The sequence below is a fragment of the Eulemur rufifrons genome, chromosome 1 (assembly GCF_041146395.1).
Source record: "Eulemur rufifrons isolate Redbay chromosome 1, OSU_ERuf_1, whole genome shotgun sequence".
Classification (NCBI taxonomy): Eukaryota; Metazoa; Chordata; class Mammalia; order Primates; family Lemuridae; genus Eulemur; species Eulemur rufifrons.
Window position 1 is genome coordinate 56613301 of NC_090983.1, and position 23198 is coordinate 56636498.

The 23198-nt window shown below is 39.6% G+C and overlaps 2 protein-coding genes and 1 pseudogene across 3 annotated transcripts in view; 1 reads left to right on the plus strand and 2 right to left on the minus strand.

Moving 5' to 3' along the window:
- Positions 1-661: 661 nt before the first annotated feature.
- LOC138387355 (mitochondrial genome maintenance exonuclease 1 pseudogene) lies at positions 662-3543 on the minus strand (annotated as a pseudogene).
- Positions 3544-9764: 6221 nt separating this feature from the next.
- On the minus strand, positions 9765-16762 carry PHOSPHO2 (phosphatase, orphan 2). Of its 2 annotated transcripts, none has more exons than XM_069471496.1 (3): positions 16585-16762; positions 13770-13936; positions 9765-10554 (listed from the first exon to the last, which is right to left on the minus strand). In XM_069471496.1, exon 3 carries the CDS (start codon positions 10526-10528, stop codon positions 9803-9805), a length of 726 nt encoding a protein of 241 aa, XP_069327597.1. In that variant the 5' UTR covers positions 10529-10554; positions 13770-13936; positions 16585-16762; the 3' UTR covers positions 9765-9802. The 2 variants fall into 2 exon arrangements, with proteins under 2 accessions (XP_069327597.1, XP_069327607.1); XM_069471506.1 differs by lacking the exon at positions 16585-16762 and adding an exon at positions 16041-16072.
- A 172-nt stretch (positions 16763-16934) lies between these two features.
- CFAP210 (cilia and flagella associated protein 210) overlaps positions 16935-23198 on the plus strand; it is a 35689-nt gene continuing 29425 nt past the window's right edge. Inside the window, exon 1 of the mRNA XM_069471519.1 lies at positions 16935-17074. Coding sequence (XP_069327620.1) covers positions 17005-17074 — 70 coding nt within the window. The 5' untranslated portion in view covers positions 16935-17004. The remainder of the gene's footprint in view (positions 17075-23198) is intronic.

A 23198-nucleotide genomic window follows, 5' to 3' on the forward strand; every position in this document is an offset into this window, starting at 1 on the left:
TTTGCAAACAGGGGTCTGGGGTTTGGTGGTATGCCAAGGCATACTGCCAACGGCTTGGAATATGTCCATCTTTCCAGACAGCAACATTTACATGAGGCTGAATAATCACATATTTATTTTAAAAAAAGGTTAAATGTTAGTTTTTTCCCCCAACTGAAATATATAGAGCACTCCAACATATAAAACAAGTTTTAGGAAACTGCACTGGTAGTGGTAGTTGGCCAATGTCTTCTCCTTCCACACACCTTAGGGGTGTGAGGCCTCTTTCCTCCTGGTGAACCCTGGGGAAAGGCTTGGCACACCCAGCCTCACCGCCTTCCAATCTCAGTTCAAAGACTGGGCATCCTGCCCAGGACACAAAACGGTCTACCAAGGGAGTGTAAGAGTCACCAGCATGACTGCCCATCCTGCTTGCCCTCTTTTCAGGTAAAATAATAGATGTAGAATAGTTGGTATTCTATGTGCTGAAGTCCAGCTCTTTAAATCTAGACTTTCCTGGCTCTTCAGAATTTTTGGTAGCAATAAATTTCAACACATTAGTAACTTCTGTTTGCGTTAATGTAGCACTCAGATTTGGTAGCACCTATGAACGGTTTTAGATTACAGTAAACAGCAATATATCTTCCCAAACTGCTGAATGTTCTCAAATAGCATCTGCTCCCTAATCTGATTTCTGAATATTCTGATTCTTTTTCTTTTCTGTACATTCTTCTAGTCGAAGAAGCCACTTGGCCCAGTACTGGGAACAAAGCTCTGCATCCATGAGATGTGAGTGGGCAGGTGATCCGTCTTTGTAGGCCACCACAATTAAGCCACACTGAGCCTGAAAGCTGTAGCTGGCATCATGGTTCATGGCACTCATGTATGCCACAACTTGCAGTGGGTTGTCAAATGTATTTTGGATAACAGGTTTTGGTTTCTCTGATGTCTTCCAATCAATCACACACAGCTTACCCTGATATTCAGCCACACAGTCCAGTAGACCTATATACTTTAAGGTTTCATGTTGAATGGCACTTTCAAGAGCTTGAACTCCACTGACATCTTTCAGAATATGCTGGAAGCTTTCCACATAACCAGATTTGAGATTTTCATCTTTCTAAGTTTCCCTGGGGTGAAAGTATGCTTTCCAAGGCTTCGTGGAACCATTCCCTTGTAAAAACATGTTTGAAATATATTCTTTAAAGCCATTTTCTCCCAGTTCCAGAATCATTTGCTGTTTCCACCTCTCCAAATAGAAAATATGTTGTTTTGTCACGGTCTCCTGAAGGACTCAGGTCACGCTTGGTACCACACTCCTTTGCAAAGGGATTCTCAAAGGAATTGAAGGATCGCTTGTATCTGGTTTAACATTTCTCTCTGGATTGAAGATAGGAAACCAATTTTGTGGAACTCTTGCTTCCTCTTCTTGCTTTGGGGGTTTTTGCTTACTCACAGGTCCATACAGTAAAGCATCTTCATTGAACAGTGATTCTGGGGTGCGGGCAAGGCCTGAGAATAACAAGACAGACTGTACTAAATCAGAGTATTTTTCTTGGTCCACTTCTTTATATGGGTTCATTTTTTTGTTCCGGCCACACAAATAACTGGAAGTGGAGAAATACACAAGGGCAGCTGGTTCCACTGAAAATTGCTTTGAACTTCTGAGCTGCCTGCAAATGGTCTGAAATGCCTTCATCTTTAGATTTGTTTTCACTTCTTTCTAGTCTATTTGCAATGTCAAGGGCCTTTTTTATTTCTGTAATACTTAGAAAACACCACGTTTTGCTTAACTCCCAGGGAATGAATAACTTCTTGGGACCCGTACTTTTCCCTCCCTCCCTTTCTTCTTTCCTCTCTCTCTCTCTTTTTCCTCTTTCTCTCTCTCTCTTTTTCCTCTTTCTCTCTCTCTTTCTCTTTCTTTCTTTCTCTTTGTTTCATTTGGAGACAGGGTATCACTCTGTTGCCTAGGCTGGAGTACAGCAGCACAATCATAGCTCACTGCAGCCTCAAAAATCTGGGCTCAAGGGATCCTCCTGTCCCTGCCTCCTGAGTAATTGGGAATACAGGTGTGTGCCACCGTGCCCCACTAAAAAATTTCCCACTTTTAAAGAACAATTTGTTTATGTATTTTTAAATGAATGATAGTGGGTTTTGAATTGCTATACTTAGCTTTTACTAAATAGATTTAAAAGAATTATTTAACAGTCTATTAAAAAGTCATTATTTATAATATGTTAGAAATTATAACTTTGGGAAATAAACTTATGATGAAAAGTTTTCAATATTGACCTAAAAATGTGGAAATGAGTATACAGTTTTTCGAACTTACTAGATTTGAAAGACCACTGATCTAGTAGTCCCCAAATAGGAACTAGCTTATTATTATTTGGTGGGTGGAGTCATTTAAAAGATAGCAGTTTATTTGAGACTATGTTTTTGTGCTACTGTTAGAATTCCAGACGATAAAAGACAGGATAATAAACTGGGGCTTCTTCAATTACAAGGAACAGAAATCTAATTCTTCCAAACAGGAAAAGAAGCCGAAGTGGGCCGGGCGCAGTGGCTCACACCTGTAATCCTAGCACTCTTAAAGGCCGAGGTGGGTGGATCGCTAGAGGTCAGGAGTTCGAGACCAGCCTGAGGAAGAGCGAGACCCCCGTCTCTACTAAAAAAAATAGAGAGAAATTATCTGGCCAACTGTAAATATATATAGAAAAAATTAGCTGGGCATGGTGGCACATGCCTGTAGTCCCAGCTACTTGGGAGGCTGAGGCAGAAGGATTGCATAAGCCCAGGAGTTTGAGGTTGCTGTGAGCTAGGCTGACTCCACGGCACTCACTGTAGCCCAGGCAACAGAACGAGACTCTGTCTAAAAAAAGAAAAAAAAAATAAAAAAGAAGCCAGGAGTAGTGGCTTATGCCTGTAATCCTAGCATTCTGGGAGGCCGAGGCAGGAAGAATACCTGAGGTTAGGAGTTGAAGACCAGCCTGGGTAACATAGCAAGACCCCATCTCTACAAACATACCAAAATACAAACAAACAAAAACAAACAGAAAAAGAATAAAGATAAGAGCACTGGCTCAAATAAACCAAGATAGATGGATACTCTTAACCAAGTCAGAGATTAAAACTCTTCAAAGACTTCCTGTCTCATTCAGAAAAAACCAAATACTTAAAATAGCCTCTTGGATCCCCACACCCAGGCCTACTTTTGCCCTCACCAGAAACAGCACTGCTGCAGGGCTTTAATACTGGTTGTTCTTTTTGCCCGGACTGTTCTTTTCCCAGCTACTGCCACATGACTGGCTTGCTCATCTTCATTAGGTCTTTGCTCAAATGCCACCTTTCCAGCGAAGCTTTCTTTTACCAGCCCATTTAAAATTATTTCCCTACCACCACGTGCTAGTCCCTATTTCCCTTCCCTGCTTTATTTTGACCCATAGTATTTATTCCCATCTATAATATTATATACTTTTTTGCTTAATCAGTTTATTGTGTTTCTCCTACTAGAATGTTAGCTTCATGAACATGAAAGCAGTGATTTTTGTCTGTTTTCTTCATTGCTATATGCCTATGAAAGACACTTATGCTTTTTTTTTTTTTTTTTTTTTTTTACGAGACAGAGTCTCGCTCTGTTGCCCTGGCTAGAGTGCAGTGGTTTTTTTTTAAATGTTTGGAAATGTTTAAAAAATATTTTTTTTAACAAAGCACATTTCATCAGAATATACAATGCTACTGAAAGTGTGGTCAAGAAAGCAGCATCATCAAATTACCTGTGGATCTATTAGAAAGGCAGAATCTCAATTCCTACCCTGAGCTTATTAAAACAGAATTAACATTTTAATATGATTCTCAGAGAAATGCCGTTCTAATATATTGATGAAGAAAAGGAAGAGAGGACAAAGACAATGCTTATAAGAGCAAAATAAGATGGATACTCAGTGACTGGATTCTTGAATACAGTACTATGTCTGGTTCAGGGACAATCTTGAAGGTCAGAGGGGACTTGTGAGTAGGTCAAAAGAGAGTTACGGAAATGAAAATAGATTTCTAGGATCAGATAAAGAAATCATAGTTATTTAGCTGAAAGACAAAACTAAGCAATCCAGAGAGTTCAAATCTGTGATCTAATATATTAATATCCTAAAAATTACAAGGCTGACCCTTAAGAGATTTTAAATTACAGTAAAATGAAACCTCCTTCTACAGGGCTTAAAAACAGCATAATGACTTAGTTTTATTCGAAGGACAGATTTTTTAAAAGCTACTAATAGCCAGACCATTCAAATTCATAATGATATTTAAATTACAGAATTTTAGAACTGGAAAGTATTTAGGGATAAAAACAATCAATCCAGTCATTTTACAGGAAAGATAAATTCCAGAGATGTGAAATCATTTACCAAAGTCACATAGCTAATCAGCAGTTAGTAGCCAGGTGCAGTAACTTGCAACTGTAGTCCCAGCTACTCAGGAGGCTGAAGCAGGAGGATCACTCGAGCCCAGGAATTCAAGGGTGTAGTGAGCTATGACTGTGCCACTGTACTCCAGCCCAGGTGACAGCGTGAGACCCTGTCTCTTAAAAAAGAAAAAAATTAGCAGTTAGAGCTGGGACTAGAATGCAGGTTTCCTGACTCAATGTCACCTAGTTTCGAATTACCCTTCTATTGCTTCCTTCCGTAACCTCACTAAACTTTTTTAAGTTTTTCTTATATAAAAAATTGGAATATTTCTATTTTTGTAAGGTTTTTTTAAAGATAAAATGAGTTTATACGTATGGTGCGTGTAGTAATGCTTATATCTTCTTAATAACTATGTTACACCTCAATACTGTTCTTTGATTTTACTCTCTGAGTTCTTTGAAGGGCAGAGGTCTTTCTTTTTCCTCCCTGCCTTCTTTCCTTCCTGGCTCTCTCTTTTTTTCCTCTCTTTTTCCTTAAAATCTTTCATAATTTTAACTCTTCATTCCATTTAATGTACAATAAATATGTGAACATTTAAACTTTTATTCTTTTTTTTTTTTTTTTTTTTTGAGACAGAGTCTCACTCTGTTGCCCAGGCTAGAGTGAGTGCCGTGGCGTTAGCCTAGCTCACAGCAACCTCAAACTCCTGAGCTCAAGCGATCCTCCTGTCTCAGCCTCCCGAGTAGCTGGGACTACAGGCATGCACCACCATGCCCGGCTAATTTTTTCTATATATATATTTTTAGCTGTCCATATAATTTCTTTCTATTTTTAGTAGAGATGGGGTCTCGCTCTTGCTCAGGCTGGTCTCGAACTCCTGAGCTCAAACGATCCGCCCACCTCGGCCTCCCAGAGTGCTAGGATTACAGGCGTGAGCCACCGCGCCCGGCCTAAACTTTTATTCTTAAAGAATATAAATGCAGAGACATACTCCTGCCATAATTTTAAGTGACAAAAGCAGTCTACAATTTTAACAATAATCCACCTATGTCAAAGAGCACACACAAGCACACACACACATACGTGTGTGTGTGTGTGTGTGTGTGTAAATGCACTTGGAGAAAATTCTGAAAGAATTTGGTTGCCCAAGATGGCAGCATTATGGGCAATTAGTTCGCAAATGTCACCCAAATAGTGACGATGCAGCAGAGACTTTGGAAAGTATACAGTCGTTGGCTAAGCTTTTATCTGAAAGTTGCTAGAGAAGGTCTGAGCACAGAGCCAGCTTCATGGGCTTATGACCTGTCAGTCGTAGAGTGCCCCATGTTTGGAAGGCCCCCACTCTTGGTTTAGTGCTCTGCGGTGCCTGTCTTGAAATTCTTAATTTTTTGAACGAGGGGTGTTGCATTTTCATTGTGTTCTGGGCCTTGCAAATTATGTAGTCAATCTTGACTAATAAGCTCAGATCTGGCCCATTTACTGGTAGGTGGGGTGTGTATTATTTCTTTAAATTTGTTTTTATTTTTTTTTATTTTTATTTATTTTTTTTTTTTTGAGACAGAGTCTCACTCTGTTGCCCAGGCTAGAGTGAGTGCCGTGGCGTCAGCCTAGCTCACAGCAACCTCAAACTCCTGAGCTCAAGCGATCCTCCTGCCTCAGCCTCCCGAGTAGCTGGGACTACAGGCATGCACCACCATGCCCGGCTAATTTTTTCTATATATATATTTTTAGCTGTCCATATAATTTCTTTCTATTTTTAGTAGAGATGGGGTCTCGCTCTTGCTCAGGCTGGTCTCGAACTCCTGAGCTCAAACGATCCGCCCACCTCGGCCTCCCAGAGTGCTAGGATTACAGGCGTGAGCCACCGCGCCCGGCCTGTTTTTATTTTTTAAAAAGTACACTCATATTATGAAAAATTAGAAAACAGAAAAATTAGATCACCCTTAAAACTCTCAAGGGCAAAGACATTTTAACTAGCACCTCTTCACACATCATAGTGATGTTTGGTGTTTCATCAGAAGAATAAGACAATTCAGTGCTTTATAGTATGAACTGCCAAATATGTAAGTAATTACAAAAAAAGTGTGCCTGGGAATATTAGGCTATCTATTCCTTGATGGGATTAGATATTGTATTAGTTTTCTATTAGACAGGGGTAATTAGCATATCCACCATCTCAAACATTTCTCATTTCTTTGTGTTGTAAACATTCAATATTCTTTCTTCTAGCTATATGAAAATATATATTATTGTTAACTAGTCATCCTACAGTGTTACAAAACATTAGAACTTATTCCTCCTCCTAGCTGTTCCATTGTGTGGCTGTGTGTTCTTTTTTTTTTTTGGAGACAGGGTCTCACTCTGTCACTCAGGCTAGAGTGTAGTGGCATCATCACAGCTCACTGCAACCTCAATGTCCTGGGCTCAAGAGATCCTTCTGCCTCAGTCTCCTGAGTAGCTCGGACTATAGGCGCATGCCACCATACCCAGCTAAATTTTTTTAGTATTTGTAGAGACGACTCTCACTCCTGCTCAGGCTGGTTTCAAACTCCTGACCTCAAGTGATCCTCCCACCTTGGCATCCCAAAGTGCTAGGATTACAGGCATGAGCCACTGTGCCTGGCCTTGTTTTTAATATAATGTTCAAGTCTTTGCCAAAATTCTCAGTTTTTTTTCTTTTTTAGAAGTTTGTCTTTAAAAACGTTAGTACCTGGAAGTCCTGAAGATCTGCTCAAATGGAAGCCTCTGCTGGTGTTCACTCCTGCCTTTGTGTGGCTACTTTTTATTGTGTGCCCTACAATGTACTTACAAACCTGTTTATAGATTTGAGGCCTACATATTAGCTTTCCACTGCTGTGAACTATATTACCGCAAATTTAGCGTCTTAAAACACCACACATTATTTTACAGGTTCTGTGGGTCAGGAGTCCAAGCACAGCTTAGCTGGCTCCTGTTTCATGGTCTCACGAGGCTGCAATCAAGGTGTTAACTGGAACTGTGGTTTCTGCTGAAGCTTCACTGGGACAAGATTCACTTCCAAAATCACATGGTTGTTGGCAACATTCAGTTCCTTGCAGAATAATGGAAAGAGGACCTGTTTCTTGCCGATTATTGGCTAGAGGCCACTCTTAGTTACTTGCCATGTGGCCCTCTCCAAAGACTAGTTCACAACATGGCAGCTGGCTTCTTCAAAATCAATAAGGGAGGCCGGGCGTGGTGGCTCACACCTGTAATCCTAGCACTCTGGGAGGCCGAGGTGGGTGGATCACTCAAGGTCAGGAGTTCGAGACCAGCCTGAGCAAGAGCAAGACCCCGTTTCTACTAAAAATAGAAAGAAATTATCTGGCCAACTAAAATATATATAGAAAAAATTAGCGGGGCATGGTGGCGCATGCCTGTTGTCCCAGCTACTCGGGAGGCTGAGGCAGTAGAATCGCTTAAGCCCAGGAGTTTGAGGTTGCTGTGAGCTAGGCTGACGCCACAGCACTCACTCTAGCCCAGGCAACAAAGCAAGACTCTGTCTCAAAAAAAAAAAAAAATCAATAAGGGAGTTTCTTAACAAGATGGGCATTAGAATTTGATGTAGTCATGTATACATGAGATCATGTATATCCCACCATCTTCGTGGTATTCTACTGATTAGAAGCTAGTCAAAGGAATCTCCTCCCACAAAAGGAATACCAGAGGACAAGGATTATATGAACCATCATAGAGTCTGTCTGCCATACCTAGGATATTAGCTTCCTCCTGAGAAGGAAAATTTAGATTCGCTTCTGCCAGGCACCTGGGAGCTCTAAAAATCTTAGATAACTTCAATCCAGTTTTAGAGACTGAGAGTATTCAAAGCTGAGCTGCCATCCCATTGAAGGCCTGTTTACTTCTGGATCATTCTTACTCCCAATGGGCAGCCATTTGGTATCCTCACTCAAAGGAAAGGTTTACCAGTACAGGCCCCATACTCCAATGCCTCTTCTCCCTGTTCCCATAAGGTTTGCAATATAGCCATTCAGCATCTCAGCCACCATTCACAGAATTGACCAACACAGAGGAAAACAGCTTACCTACCAAAATTTCTGTGCTTCCTTAGGAATTCTTCATTGTTGCCCACTCTCTGATGTCTTCAGACTATTTTTAAGTTTTGTTCGGCTGTCAGCTTTTCTAGGCATTCTCAGCAGATCTAGTCCAAATTACTTGATCTACCCTTACTGTAAACAAAAGTCTTTTTTTTATTTCCATAATTTATAATTTGTTATTGCCTCAACATGTAGATAAATAATAATCTATAAGAGCAGATGTGTTTCAACATAATCTAACCCATTAAAGCAAAACAAAGATTTACTTTTTCAACTTAGAAAAAATAGATCAGAGAGTACCAATTTTTCCCCATATATTGAATATTTCTATTTCTGGAGCTTTCCATGATTTGGAAAAGAAAAATCCTATTATTACATACTGAATATTTAAGGCTGAAACATGAATCTAGAAATTAACATGGATTTATAAGACTTTTTAGATCAGTTATTTGGCTAATATCCCCATGTGAAACAGTTGCTTAAATATTGAGTATTCCTACAAATTATATGTAGTACTATATTGCTCAAGATTGTACTGCCAAATAAAAACACACTAATTAAACTAGTATACTGTAGTTGTCTATGATGCTATGATAGAAATTTAAAATATCTGAAGGACAATATGTATTTCAAAAGTCTGAAATTGATGAAAATTTGATAAATAGATACTGCATCCCTATCTTTCAAACACACTGATTTGGAAGGACATTATATACATTTGGGAGCCATTTATTTTTGTGCGAATAAAACATCCAGCTTATTTTTAAGATCTGTAACTACTGGACATGGTTTTGAAATAAATATCTAAGAGAATAAAATATGTCTACTCTCTTTAGGAATAAATTTAAAAATATAAACTACCTATCAACAACCTTTAATAGAGACCACTAGTTGCACCTACCTCAGCTCTGTACTCTTTCTTTCCCCAACTTTTTCTGGGCATAAGACCACAAGGAATGAAAGCTGTATTTTCCATCCTTCTTTGTTGTTTACAAGTGGGGCATTATGACTAAGTTTTGGCCAATAACATTTTTAAAAAGAAATGTTGAGTACAACTTCTGGGAAATTTCCTTAGACAGAGGGATGTAACCTTCTCACTGCCTTCCTTGCTGGCCAGAATGTTGCTCTAAGGGCTGGACCTTGATCAGTAACCTGAGATCATGGGTTGGAAGCCAAGTGTTGAGGTTAGTAGAGCAACACAGCAGCCTTTAAATACTTACCTCTGAAATTCTTTTAAGTGAGAGGGAAAAAAATCACCTTTTTTTAAAGTTGCTGGTATTTGAGGTTTTAGTTTTATGCTGCTGAACCTAATCTTAACTGATACACATTTCAATTGTTGGCATATCATTCCTTTATTAGAAACTGTAAATGAGAAATTATTTCAACACCTGAGGACCACACTACAATAGAAGATTCCATAGGCTCAAGATTTTGAGACATTCTGGAAAGAGTTTTCTGTAAGGTATATCCTTTCCGTGGCATGGCAATATCATTCTTCTTTAAAAAGGTCACTGGACAGACATCATTTCCACCATCACCTATATAAACGATTTGTGTGTAATTCACTCCTTGTTGTAACTGTTTATCTACAAATTCTACCAAAACTACATTTTTGCAAAGATTCTTTGGGCATCTGTTGCAAGAATGAGCATGATAATTTTCCACAGTGAGATGACCATCGCTGTCAAAAGCTGCTGGGTTTGTAAACACTTTATCAAACACATCATGAAAATTGGCAGCTTCTAAAACCCAATCTATGAAGACTGAATTTGAATCTGAAATAATGATACAGTCAAATTTATCCTTAGTCTTTCTTATAAAGTTGAAAAGTTCCACCATCCCGGGAGTGAAAGGCATTGATGTCACTGCCCTTTTCATTTCATCTTCTCTTACACCTTTATCTCCCAAATACTTAAAGACTCTGCCCATAAATTCTGTCCAAAATCCTTTTTGATAAGAAGCTTTGAGTTCAATAGGAAGCTTTCTGCCTGGAGCACATTGTACAATCCAAGTGTCACTATTGTCATCTATGATTGTATTGTCAAAGTCAAAAACCAGCAAAATTTTCATGGTTCCAGAAGTAGATTTGGGTTACCCTGAAAAAGAAGAAATATCATTCCCTACACATACTCTGTTTACATATGTAGCTATTATACTTATTTAATAAATATAACTAAATGTTAATCTGCTAAAACAAGGAATATAGACAAGTGACTAAGCATTTTAAGACCATCACCTAAGCACTTTTTCCTAAGAAGCAAAGTTCATATTTGAGTATTTTAAGTGAATGGAAAACAAAATATATAAAAAGGAAACTCATAGTCCCATTGTGTTCCTGTGGGGATGCTTTTTTTTTTTTTTTTTGAGACAAAATCTCCCTTTGTTGCCCCTGCTAGAGTGCAGTGTTGTCACCTTAGGTCACTGCAACCTCAAACTCCTGGGCTCAAGTGATCTTCCTGCCCCAGCTTCCCAAGTAGCTGGGACTACAGGCATGTACCACCACACCCAGCTAATTTTTTCTATTTTTATCTTTTTTTTTTTTTTTTGAGACAGAGTAGACTCTGTTGCCTGGGCTAGAGTACCATGGCGTTAGCCTAGCTCACAGCAACCTCAAACTCCTGGGCTCAAGCAAACCTTCTGCCTCAGCCTCCCGAGTAGCTGGGACTACAGGCATGTACCACCATGCTTGGCTAATTTTTTCTATATATTTTTAGTTGCCCAGATAATTTCTTTCTATTTTTTTAGTAGAGACGGGATCTCACTCTTGCTCAGGCTGGTCTGAACTCCTGATCTCAAGCGATCCTCCTGCCTTGGCCTCCTAGAATGCTAGGATTATAGGAGTGAGCCACTGTGCCTGGTTTGGGATGATTCTTATAAAAGTTAAAACACACACACAAAAAAATAAAATGCAGGTTAATCTTTCTTACTATCATTAAATTATCAATCATAGCCATACTTATTAGACTAAAATATTTACAATAATCCTCATTAAATAAGTCATGTATAATATAGATTCTCTGTGTACTAACCAAAATTCTGAACACATTTACCATGAAATCTTATAAAATGTAAAACAATTTTTAAAAAAAGGTGTTTATCTTGAAATCAATTTCTAAATGCTACTGTTATAACTAGATGATTGCTTGATGCTGTACTTAAAATTCTAAACAAATTATAAAGTGGCTCCAGTCTGAGAAATAAAGAAAAATTCTAAACAAATTACCTGAGAACTGGAGATCAATTTAATTCTCACAAACTAGAAATAACTTTGGTTAATGGTTTTCACATGTTATTTATATCTGTTCTAGATAGTTCAGCTCTGGGGTGACAAATAATCTGAATTCACCTAAGTAATTATAATACTTACGGTATGAGAATTACTTAACACTGTTTTCATTAGAAGATAATGAAGGTCATTAATTATAATCTCAAGAGAAAAGGAAAGAATAAGCTGGTCAACAGATGGTATAGATGAAAATTATCATGAAAAAAATAATTATACAGAATGCCCAGGGAAATCTATAATTAGTGTATATAATAAAAAATAAATAAATAAATAATATTTTTGAGAGATCACAGTTTGCCAGGCACTGGCCTAAAAACTTTACGATATTATTTTGTTTAACTATCACAACCCTATTAAGTAGTAATTATTATCACCCTTATCTTAAAGATATATAAACTATAGCTTAAAGTGCTTAAGTATTATTAGTTAAGTGGCAGAGCTGGAGTTTTAGACTCAGGTTGGTTTGATTCCAAAGTTCATGCTTTTAAGTACCAAACTCAAGTGCCTAAGAAATGGAATATTTAAAGACTATTCATCAGTTTAAAAATAAAATACTGAGGGTAGAGACTTGCAGTTCCCATCTGTAATCCCAGCACTTTGGGAGGCCGAAGCGGGAAGACTGCTTGAGGCCAAAAGTTCCAGATGAGGCTGGGTAACATGGCGAGACCCCATCTCTACCAAACAAAAACAAAAACAAAAAAAGCCATGCATAGTGATGCACACCTGTAGTCCTAGCTACTAGAGAGGCTGAGGTGGAAGGCTTGCTTGAGCCCAGGAGGGTTTGAGGCTGCAGTGAGCTATGATCACACCACTGCACTCCAGCCTGGTTGACAGAGTAAGATCCTCTCTCTAAAATAAAAAAAAAAAAAAAAAAAAATAATAAGATAAAATAAAATACTAAATAGGTCACTTTGGCAAAAAAGATGTTTAATTACATGAAAATATTCATTAGCCTCAAAGTACACACAACCCACAACACATCTGTGATCTACTTTATAAAGATTCTGAGGTTTTAGCAAGAAATCCTAAAAAGAAAAGAACCTACCAGTAAGAGATCAATTAAAAATGGAAAACATGCCATTTAACCACAAGTATTCTCCAGTTTATGACAACAGATACCTAGTAGTGAAGACAGAATTGAGCTCTTGACTCACTTAAGAGTAATTATTCTGTCTCTCAATTTAGAATATCCAGAGAATAACTAACCTAGAGGGGTAGCTCCTGTTGTGTGAATTTAGATGGCATGGAATAATCTAGTACTCTGGATCCCTGTACCTCTAAATGCCTAATCCAGGTGTCTCTGATCGGCTCCCAAAAATTTAAATGCATAATTCACTTTCCCATAGAAACAAAGTAATAAATAACAATAAGGCATAATTGACAATCACATTATTACTGTACCTAGGGCATATTTTAAATTAAACATTCTGTTTGAGCATTCTGAATTTATAATTTAAAAAAATTTTCTTCAAAATGTAACTTGTCGGCCGGGCGCGGTGGCTCACGCCTGTAATCCTAGCACTCTGGGAGGCCGAGGCGGGTGGATCGCTCGAGGTCAGGAGTTCGAGACCAGCTTGAGCAAGAGCGAGACCCCGTCTCTACTAAAAATAGAAAGAAATTATATGGACAACTAAAATATATATATATACAAAAAAATTAGCCGCGCATGGTGGCTCATGCCTGTAGTCCCAGCTACTCGGGAGGCTGAGGCAGTAGGATCGCTTAAGCCGAGGAGTTTGAGGTTGCTGTGAGCTAGGCTGATGCCACGGCACTCACTCTAGCCCGGGCAACAGAGTGAGACTCTGTCTCAAAAAAAAAATGTAACTTGTTGCTTGAAAATTGCCTCAAGCCTAGATTTAATTAGCAACAAATTATTGAAATTTCTGAACTATTAGCCTTAAAATAGCATGAAACCAGAGGTAACATAGTTCCCCTGCTAATATAGCAGTGTACTTTTCATAATTTCATATTTTTCTATTAGTCTTTTCTCACCACTCAACATAAACCTTTATTAAAAATACTTACCCAACTTAGTACTTCCAAGACAATTAATCTTACTTCAGCATAGGACTCAGGTCATGATAATCTTCAGTTTTAAATGCCAGCCAGTTGTTTTTAAACATTATTCCTATTCTACTTACATGGAACAAAGTCTTCTGGTTTGGAGCAAAAGAATGGAAACTTCTTAACTCCTAAAATTAAAAAAAGTATTTCAAGAGCTTTAAAATTTGTGTTTTCTAATTATGCCGTTTTTTTCTTCTATCAGAAAAACATCTATTGGCAATGGGAGGAAGAAAATTTTGGTTAAACAAGAAAACTGTAAATATAAAACAGGGAACAGTATGTGAAAATCAGTTTTTGTCCAGTGGATAGAATCACAAGTGTTAAGCTGATTGAGATTTCCAGATTCCATTCTTTCTTTTTACTTGTTGAATAATAGAGGAATACTATATTCTGTTGTTGATAAACATTGAGAGATTTAGTGTTGCACTTGAAACACAAATGTTCTAAAAAAATTAAGGATGTGCACAAAGATTTAAAGAATATTAATCTATTTTGAAACCAATCTGTTAAAATTCCAAAAACAGTTATTCTCTTGGAAAGCACAAGCAGTGTCTACTTGGTATGTACGCAATGTTTCCAGAGTGTTACAATAATCTATCTGCATTACACAATAATAAAAACTAAAAACTACATAGATATCCAAGAGATATCTTGGGGATTGGTTAAATACAGTAGGTATGTGATAGCCATGTAACAGAATATTTATTCAGCCAGTAAAAGCTAAGATGTTCAGTTCAAATTAAACAAAAAAGTCACAAAATAGTATTATAGTATAATCACATTTTTGTTTTAAAAAATAACTTTGAGAGGCCGAGGCGAGAGAATTGCTTGAGGTCAGGAGTTTGAGACCAGCCTCAGCAAGAGACACCACCACCCCTCCCTTACAAAGAAAATAGAAAAATTAGCCAGGTGTGCTGGCATGTGCCTGTAGTCCCAGCTACTGGGGAAGGCCGAGGCAGGATTGTTCGAACCCAGGAGTTTGAGGTTGCAGCGAGCTATGAAGATGCCACTGCACTCCAGCCCAGACAACAGAGCAAGACCCTGTCTCAAAAAAAAAAAAAAAGAAGTTTATGTGTACAGTGGTCATGGGCGGTTCAATTCTAATTCATACTTTTTCTACATTGATTTTGTAATAAAAAATTTTTCTTCTAAGAATAGTTTAAACTGTTTTATATCAGAGTGCATATGTTATACCTTCTAAAATTCACAACAAAGAAAAAAAAGGATGGGGGTTATAAAAGAACAAATAACTTAACTCTAGATTCACTTGATTATAATGATCCACAGGTTAGAGAGCTAAAACCTGGAGTCTGAAGTCAAAGGACATCCAACCATGATGTCAAATTGGCAAACCACTGACATCAAACCGTATGAGATTCAATACTTTTTGTAACTAATTTAGCTAAAATTCCGGAGAATTTTTGTTGTTCCAGAGACCCATTCTCCATAGATCTCTAGTAGTTCTGCATGCCTTACAAGCAAGGCACTCACTTCCCTTTGCTCTGGAGTATTGTTTCAGATGTCCATATAGTAAATAGATAGAAAGGCATTCTTATTGTGCAAAATAAAGATTTGAGTTCCCTTGGCCAGGAGGGGTGGCTCACACCTGTAATCCTAGCACTCTGGGAGGCTGAGGTGGGAGGATGGCTTGAGGTCAGGAGTTCAAGACCAGCCTGAGCAAAAGCGAAACCCTGTCTCTACTAAAAATAGAAAAATTAGCCGGGCATGGTGGTGTGTGCCTGTAATCCCAGCAACTCCGGAGGCTGAGGCAGGAGGATCGCTTAAGCTCAGGACTCTGAGGTTGCTGTGAGCTACACTGATGCCATGGCACTCCAGCCCAGGTGACAGAGTGAGACTCCATCTCAAAAAAAAAAAAAAAAAAAAAAAAAATTGGGCTCCCTAGGCTCAGGGTTCCTGTCCTGTAATGCAACATACTCCACATCCAGGTGACTTCTGGACCACTTGGCATCATCCTGTGGGAACTGGGGCTTGGGGGAACTGAGGAAAATTGCTGATATTCTGGCTACTGCTGTTAGTAATTCATCTCTGAGAGTAGAGTCTTGTGTCTTCCACAAAATTATGGCAGGCTAAGCAGTTAGCCTGCAAATAGGGTAAAATCTCTGATCCTTCCCAGTTCTTGTACTTTTTAAACCACGCTTCCAAAAAGCCACCAGTATTGTATGTGCATAAACTAATTACCTACAAATATTTTAGTAATTTTTCTACACTTACCAGCATTATTATGTGGAACATCTCATAGTAAAGCTGAAGAAAAATAGTACAACTATGTGTTAGAACTTTCGTTATTAAAAATGTTATGTCCTTTCACTTTAAGCAACTGCAATTCGGTGTCTAATGCGGACACGACGGAGCCAACTTGTTAGTAATGAAATTATTCATACATCAATGTGTTAGAAAAGGATCTTGAAACCAAGCGCGCATCTACTCAACAGATTTGTGTGTCCGTAGAGGTCTGATTGGTCCCCAAAACACTTCGATTTACTATAACGTATTTATTGAGCAATTTAAAATTAATTAAAGGTCCTAACATGAATGTTCTAAGGTCCTAACCCAATTTCAACATTCCTATTTTAAAAAAAAACGTAGTCCCATCTAGCCTTAACCATGCCTCAGAAACCAAAGGATGTAAAAATAGCTTTTATGTCAATCAATCCCTGGGCGTCTATAGTTAAGGGAGGACTTTGCTCTTTACATTCCACCCGCGAGGAGATCTGTGGCCGCACACACCAAGCCTAGGCCTCGCGCTCTCACACACCTGCCTGGTCCACCCCGGAAGGTAGGCGTCTGGACCTAGTTGGGGGTCGTTCCCCTTGAGGCGCGTACCACGTGGGTATGGGAGTAGCAGGCAGGGCTGTGCCCCGAGGGCTCCTCACTGCCCCTGGCCCGGCGTCAGCAGCCACCCCAGCGCCTGTCCAGCCACCGGCGGCTCGGACCCTCGGCCTCTCCCAGTCGCCTGCCTGAAAGGGCCGCCCCACTCACACGCCTGGCTTCCGGGTGCAAGCGCAGCCGCCGTTCATTAGCGCCCCCGCCGACTGCAGCGCGTTCCTCGTTCCTCGGCGACGGCTGGCGTCACTTCCGGCGGCGTTGCTAAGCGACCGCGTGGCGGAGAAACACTCCGCCGGCAGGAGTCAGCCACATTTGGCGCCGCAGTTGCCTTTCGAGGTCTGGGAGCGCCATGGGCACCTCGTCACAGATGCTGGCGCGGTTTGGACGGCGCCGCTGTGGACGGGCGAAGGAAAACACTGGTGAGCTAAACTGATCCATCTTGGGACAGGGGTTGGTTTTGGCCCCCAGGCAAAGGGTGAGAGACGAGGGTGCCAAATGAGGGCTTCGGTTGCCTTTTGAAATGGGCGCCAAGTTGAAAGCATCCTCAGTAAGCATCTTTGGGCTCTGTGGAAGTTAAACCGTTTTGCCCTCAGATGAATGGGTGGAAAAGAAAAAGGGGAAGTGGGGGTGGGTGGGAGAAAGTTTACAGAAATAGGAGTGGAGAAAAGATACGAAATCAGAGAACACAACGGCTCGTCAGATCTTAAAACTGCGTGGTTGCAGCTCCCAGAGTCGGGCGTTTGCTTCCCTCACGCTTGAGCTTTGTTAATCACTGACTGTACTGGAGTAACTACTGGTAATATCAATGACCTCTTTAGAATCTTGGCTGTGCTGCAAAACCTAAAGTGGTCTTTACTAAAGTCTTTGAAGGAAGTATCTAAATTTCCTTTCCTCTCCTTTCCTTTTCCTTCACCTCTAAAATGAAGGTAAAGTTTGATTTTATAGAGTTTAAAAAAGTAAAGTTTCATAAGGTATTGTAATTCAGATGAAACTCTTTTCAATTCCAACTAGGACAGTTTCTTAAATCTGTAAATTAGCACTTAATGTTGTCATGGTGACAACTAAAACCTTGGGAATTTGAACTATCTTCATGTCATTCCCTGCGCTTCTGTAGCAATAGCGCCCCCCTGCGCCAGATGCAGAGTGAGAGCCTCCCATGCTCTCACCACTAGTGGGACACTAAAGGACACTAGTATTTGTGCAGTGAAGGCTTTATGAAGTAGCCCCAGAGAATCTTGTCATGTAAAAAAAGAGAGACTGGGCTGGGTGCAGTGGCCCACACTTGTAATCCTAGCACTCTGGTAGGCTGAGGTGGGAGGATTGCTTGAGGTCAAGAGTTCCAGACCAGCCTGAGCAAGAGACTCATCTCTACTAAAAATAGAAAAACTAGCCGGGTATCGTGGCACCCACCTGTAGTCCCAGCGACCTGGGAGGCTGAGGCAAGAGGATCGCTTGAGCCCAGGAGTTTAAGGTTGCAGTAAGCTATGATCACGCTACTGCACTCTACCTGGGGGAACAGAGCGGGACTATTGTCTCAAAAAAAGGGGGGGAGGGGAGAGAGAGAGAGCGCGTGCGCCTGTACCGATATGGCAAGTATTGAAAGAGCACATTTACTCACACATATTCACTTTCCTATATACGCAATACTAGATGGTTTAGATTTGCCTAACAGTGTTAAATAACATTTTGTGGCAGCTGGCTCAAAAGCTTCCATCTGAGCCCCACTGCTAAATTATAATCTCCATTTGGAGGATGATGAAGTAGGAGAGGGGCTCAAACATGTAGAAAATTATTTGTAAAATGAATAATTATGTTTAGTGGGGTGACATCAGCCAGAGTGGTGGAATAAAGATCTCTGAAAATCCTCTCCTCCATAAAATCAACAAGAACACTGTCAAAAATTGTCAAAATTAACTTTTTCAGAGCTCTGGAAATAACCAAGGGTTTGCAACAGTCTGGGAAGTGTTTATTCAAGAAAACCAGCTGAATCTTGATAAAAACAGCAAGTTTTTTAGCATTTTAACTTGCCCTAGTCCCTTACTTTTCTCCTTGTCCCATGGTAGCCTAGAAAACCACAGTAATTGCAGTGAAAACTAGTGACTTAGCAACTTGCAAAGGGGGCAGAACAGAGTTTGGCCCCCTCCAAAACTCATTTCCCAGATATCTGTTATTTGACATGTCTGACAGTTCCTTCAAACATCTCACTTATAAGGCTCTTTGTTATTTGATCTGGTTTAGAGCACACCAGGTATATTTGTCAGAATGATCAGTGGCAATTGTTAACATCACAGCTGCCTTAGGCAGTGCCCTGGTTTGAATGTGACTCTCCAAAAAGCAGATTGGAAACTTAATCCCCAATGTAACAATGTTGGGAGGTGGAGACTAATGAAAGATGATTAGGCCACCAGGGCAGAGTAGATTAGTGCCATTATCTTGGGAGTGGGTTCCTTATAAAAGGGCAGGTTCAACCCCCTTTCACTCTCTGTCTGTTGCCTACTCTTTGCCCTTCTGCCATGTACTGCCTTCAATCATATTATGACACAGCAAGAAGGCCCTTGCCACATGCTGGCTCCATGGTACTGAACTTCCCAGCCTCCATAACCATGAGCCAGTAAATGTCTGTTTGTTATAAATTACCCAGTCTCAGATATTCTGTTATAGCAGCACAGACTACAGACTAAGACAAGCAGTGATAATAGTTGAGGGCAAACAACAAGCTGACCAAAAAACTTGAAACGAATAGCTGGGAAATGATATGTCTGTCCACAGGGGGCTTTGGGAAGCTCTTGACTTTTTCCTGGGGATCAAGAAGGCCAAATGTACGTACAGAGCTATGCACATCCCCAGGAAAGACCTAAAAATGCCTTAAGCTCTCAACTCTGACTGACCTTGAAGCTTTGTGTAAGAAAAAAGTAAAGGCTAAGATGGACTCGTAAACTCCCTGCCTGAGCATTGAAGGCATGCCTCAATACTCACAGAGAGCTCTTTGGCAAAGACTGGGAGACTTATTAGTTCCAGTCATTTAAGGAAATTTCTGTCTAGTTATTAGCTGGCTACTAAGCTAACCAATCAGAGACTCCAATGGCCACATATAACAAAGAATACAGACTTTACAGAATTAGTTCAGAAAAGTCACCAAACAAACAGCAATGAACTTTGAGTGTGTAGCAACCTTATTTATTTATTTATTTTTTTGAGACAGAGTTTTGCTCTGTTTCCCTGGCTAGAGTGCCGTGGTGTCAGCCTAGCTCACAGGAACCTCAAACTCCTGGGCTTAAGCAATCCTTCTGCCTCAGCCTCCCGAGTCACTGGGACTACGGGCATGCGCCACCATGCCCGGCTAATTTTTTCTATATATTTTTAGTTGTCCAGATAATTTCTTTCTATTTTTTAGTAGAGATGGGGTCTCATTCTTGCTCAGGCTGGTCTTGAACTCCCAACCTTGAGTGATCCTCCCCCCTCAGCCTCCCAGAGTTCTAGGATTATAGGCATGAGCCACCGTGCCCGGCCACAATCTTATTTCTTGACACATATTTAAAATGTACAGTTTTCAACAAAAATTATGAAGAATGCAAAGAAATAAGAAAGTATGGCCCAAACATGGGAAGAAAGTTTTAATAGAAACTGTCCCTGAAGATGCCTAGATGTTGGATTTACTAGAAAAAAAATTTTGTTATTTTACAGCTATTGTAAATATGTTCAAAGAACTAAAAAAATATGCCTAAAGAACTATAGGAAAGTATAAATAATGCTGCCTCACCAAATACAGGATATCAATAAAGAGAAATTATAACAGGGAACCAAATAGAAATTTTGGAGTATGAAGCTGTAGTGTACTATGATCATGCCTGTGAATAGCCACTGCAATCCAGCCTGGGCAACATAGTGAGACCCCATCTCTGAAAAAAAATGTTACAGTTGTCAAGACAATGTGGTACTGACATAAGGATAGACATAGATAAATGGAATTGAAATAATGAAATAAACCCATACATCTGTAGTAAGTGAATTTTGACATGGGTGCCAAGACAGTGCAATGGGAGAAAGAATAATATTTTTAACAAATGGTGCTGGGATAACTGGATATCCATATGTAAAATAATAAATTTGGGCTCCCTACCTCACACCATATATAAATACTAACTCAAAATGCATCATATACCTAAATATAAAAGCTAAAACTATAAAACTCTTAGAAGAAAACTTAGATATAAATCTTTATTACCTTGGATTAGGTGACACTTTCTTAGGTATGATATCAAAAGCACAGTCAACTCAAGAAAAATAGATTTGGCCTTCATCAAAATTAAAAATTTTGTGCATCAAAGGACACTATCAAGAAAGTGAAAAGACACCCAAAGAATGGGGGGAAATATCTGCAAATAATATATATTATAGGGTCTAGTATCCAGATTGTAAAGAACTCTTACAACTCAGTAATAAAAACAGACAACCGGCCGGGCTCGGTGGCTCACGCCTGTAATCCTAGCACTCTGGGAGGCCGAGGTGGGCGGATCGTTTGAGCTCAGGAGTTTGAGACCAGCCTGAGCAAGAGCGAGACCCCACCTCTACTAAAAATAGAAAGAAAGTATATGGACAGCTAAAATTATATACAGAAAAAATTAGCCGGGCATGGTGGTGCATGCCTGTAGTCCCAGCTACTCAGGAGGCTGAGGCAGGAGGATCCCTTGAGCTCAGGAGTTTGAGGTTGCTGTGAGCTAGGCTGACGCCACGGCACTCTAGCCTGGGCAACAGAGTGAGACTCTGTCTCAAAAAAAAAAAAAAAAAAAAAAACAGACAACCCATTTTATAAATGGGAAATGATTTGAACTAATATTTCTCCAACTAAGATATACAAATGGCGAATAAGGACATGAAAAGATGCTCAACATCATCAGCCATTAGGGAAATGCAAATCAAAACTACAGTGAGATACCACTTCATACCCGCTAAGATGACTGAAATAAAAAAGAGGGACACCTTTTTCTTTTTTTAAAAAAAATAAAATAAAAAAGAGGGACAATAACAAGTCTTGGGGAGGATGTGGAGAAATTAAAATTTTCATATGTTGTTAGTGGAAATGTAAAATAGTGCAGCCACTCTGGAAAACAATTTGGCACTTTCTAAAATGTTAAATATGGAGTTACAATTCTATTCCTAGGTATGTACCAAAGGTAATAAAACACATTTGTCTACACAAAAACTTGTACATGAATGTTTATGGCAGCATTATTCATAATAGTCAAAAGGTAGAAACCACTCTAATGTCCATCCACTGATGAATAGACAAAATGTGCTACATCTACACAATAGAATATTATTCAGCCATAAAAAACAAGTAAATACTGATAACATGCTACAATGTGAATGAGCCTTGAAAACATGTAAGTGAAAGAAGCCAGATATAAGAGGCCACATATTGTAGGAGTCCATGTATATCAAATGTCTGTAATAGGCAAATCCATAGAGACAGAAAATATGTTTGGTTCCTAGGGGCTGTGAAGAGGAGAAAATGGGGAATGACTGCTAATGGGTACAGTTTCTTTCTGGGGAGATGAAAATGTTCTAGAATTAGATAATAGTTATAGTTGCACAGCCTTGTGAATAGGGTAAAAACCACTGAATGTTACCCTTTATATGATAAATCTCAATAAAAAAGATTTTGTAATCCATGGAAAATGTGTCAATATGGCAGGCACATGGACTGATTTTAAATACGTTTAGGTCACTTGCCACTGCTTTTGTCCCCTTTCTACTGCTTGAGAGTCTACCTATTTATATCCTGTCTGTCCATCTGTCTCTCTTTTGTTCCTTTCAACTGTGGCCTACCCTCTCTACTTTAACTTGCCTAACAGCCTCTACTAGCATCATACAAGAGCCGCTGTGAGGTAGGAATCTTGGAAATAAGATTTCCCTCTGAGAATTAAACTCAACACCAACACAGTGGATTAAAGTGGAGATATATGAAATCTTCTGTATCAATCAGGGCCCTCCTGATCCTTAAAGATATGGGATAATTTGGCCCAACTTCGGTGGCCCAGTTCTAGATTAACATAGTTAATATATGGTATGTTCAGAAAAAGTCCAGATAGTCTGACTCCAGAATCCACATTCTTACCCACTGTGCTATCCTACCTTTGTTATTTATGCCTGTGGCTACCCATTATTATTCAAATGCCTTTCCTATTTTCGTGAGTTTCCTTCCTTACAAGTCTTACCTCCTTAAGGTGGAAGGCAGACTTCATCTTTTCAGCCTCTCTTGCAGTGAGAGTGAAAGCACTGGACCAGGACTAAGTCAGAGTCTTTACATATGCAAGATTTATATTCTGAAAAGAGCAATATAAGGAAGCAAACAGCATGTTGAATTAATTCTTTGGAGAAAATGGCAGCAAAAGTGTACCAATTTCAGAGGCAACAGTGGTGAAGGTTCAGGTACATGGTATCTTGTGGTCATAGGATGGCTGCCCATCTGTCTTTCTTGCTTTCTTGTTCATATCTAGCTTGAAAGTCTTTTGGATTTCTCTCCCAGAAGAACAAGGAAAA

Excerpts from the sequence above, each read along its gene's own strand:
- PHOSPHO2 (XM_069471496.1), bottom strand. The coding sequence starts at position 10,528 with ATGAAAATTTTGCTGGTTTTTGACTTTGACAATACAATCATAGATGAC.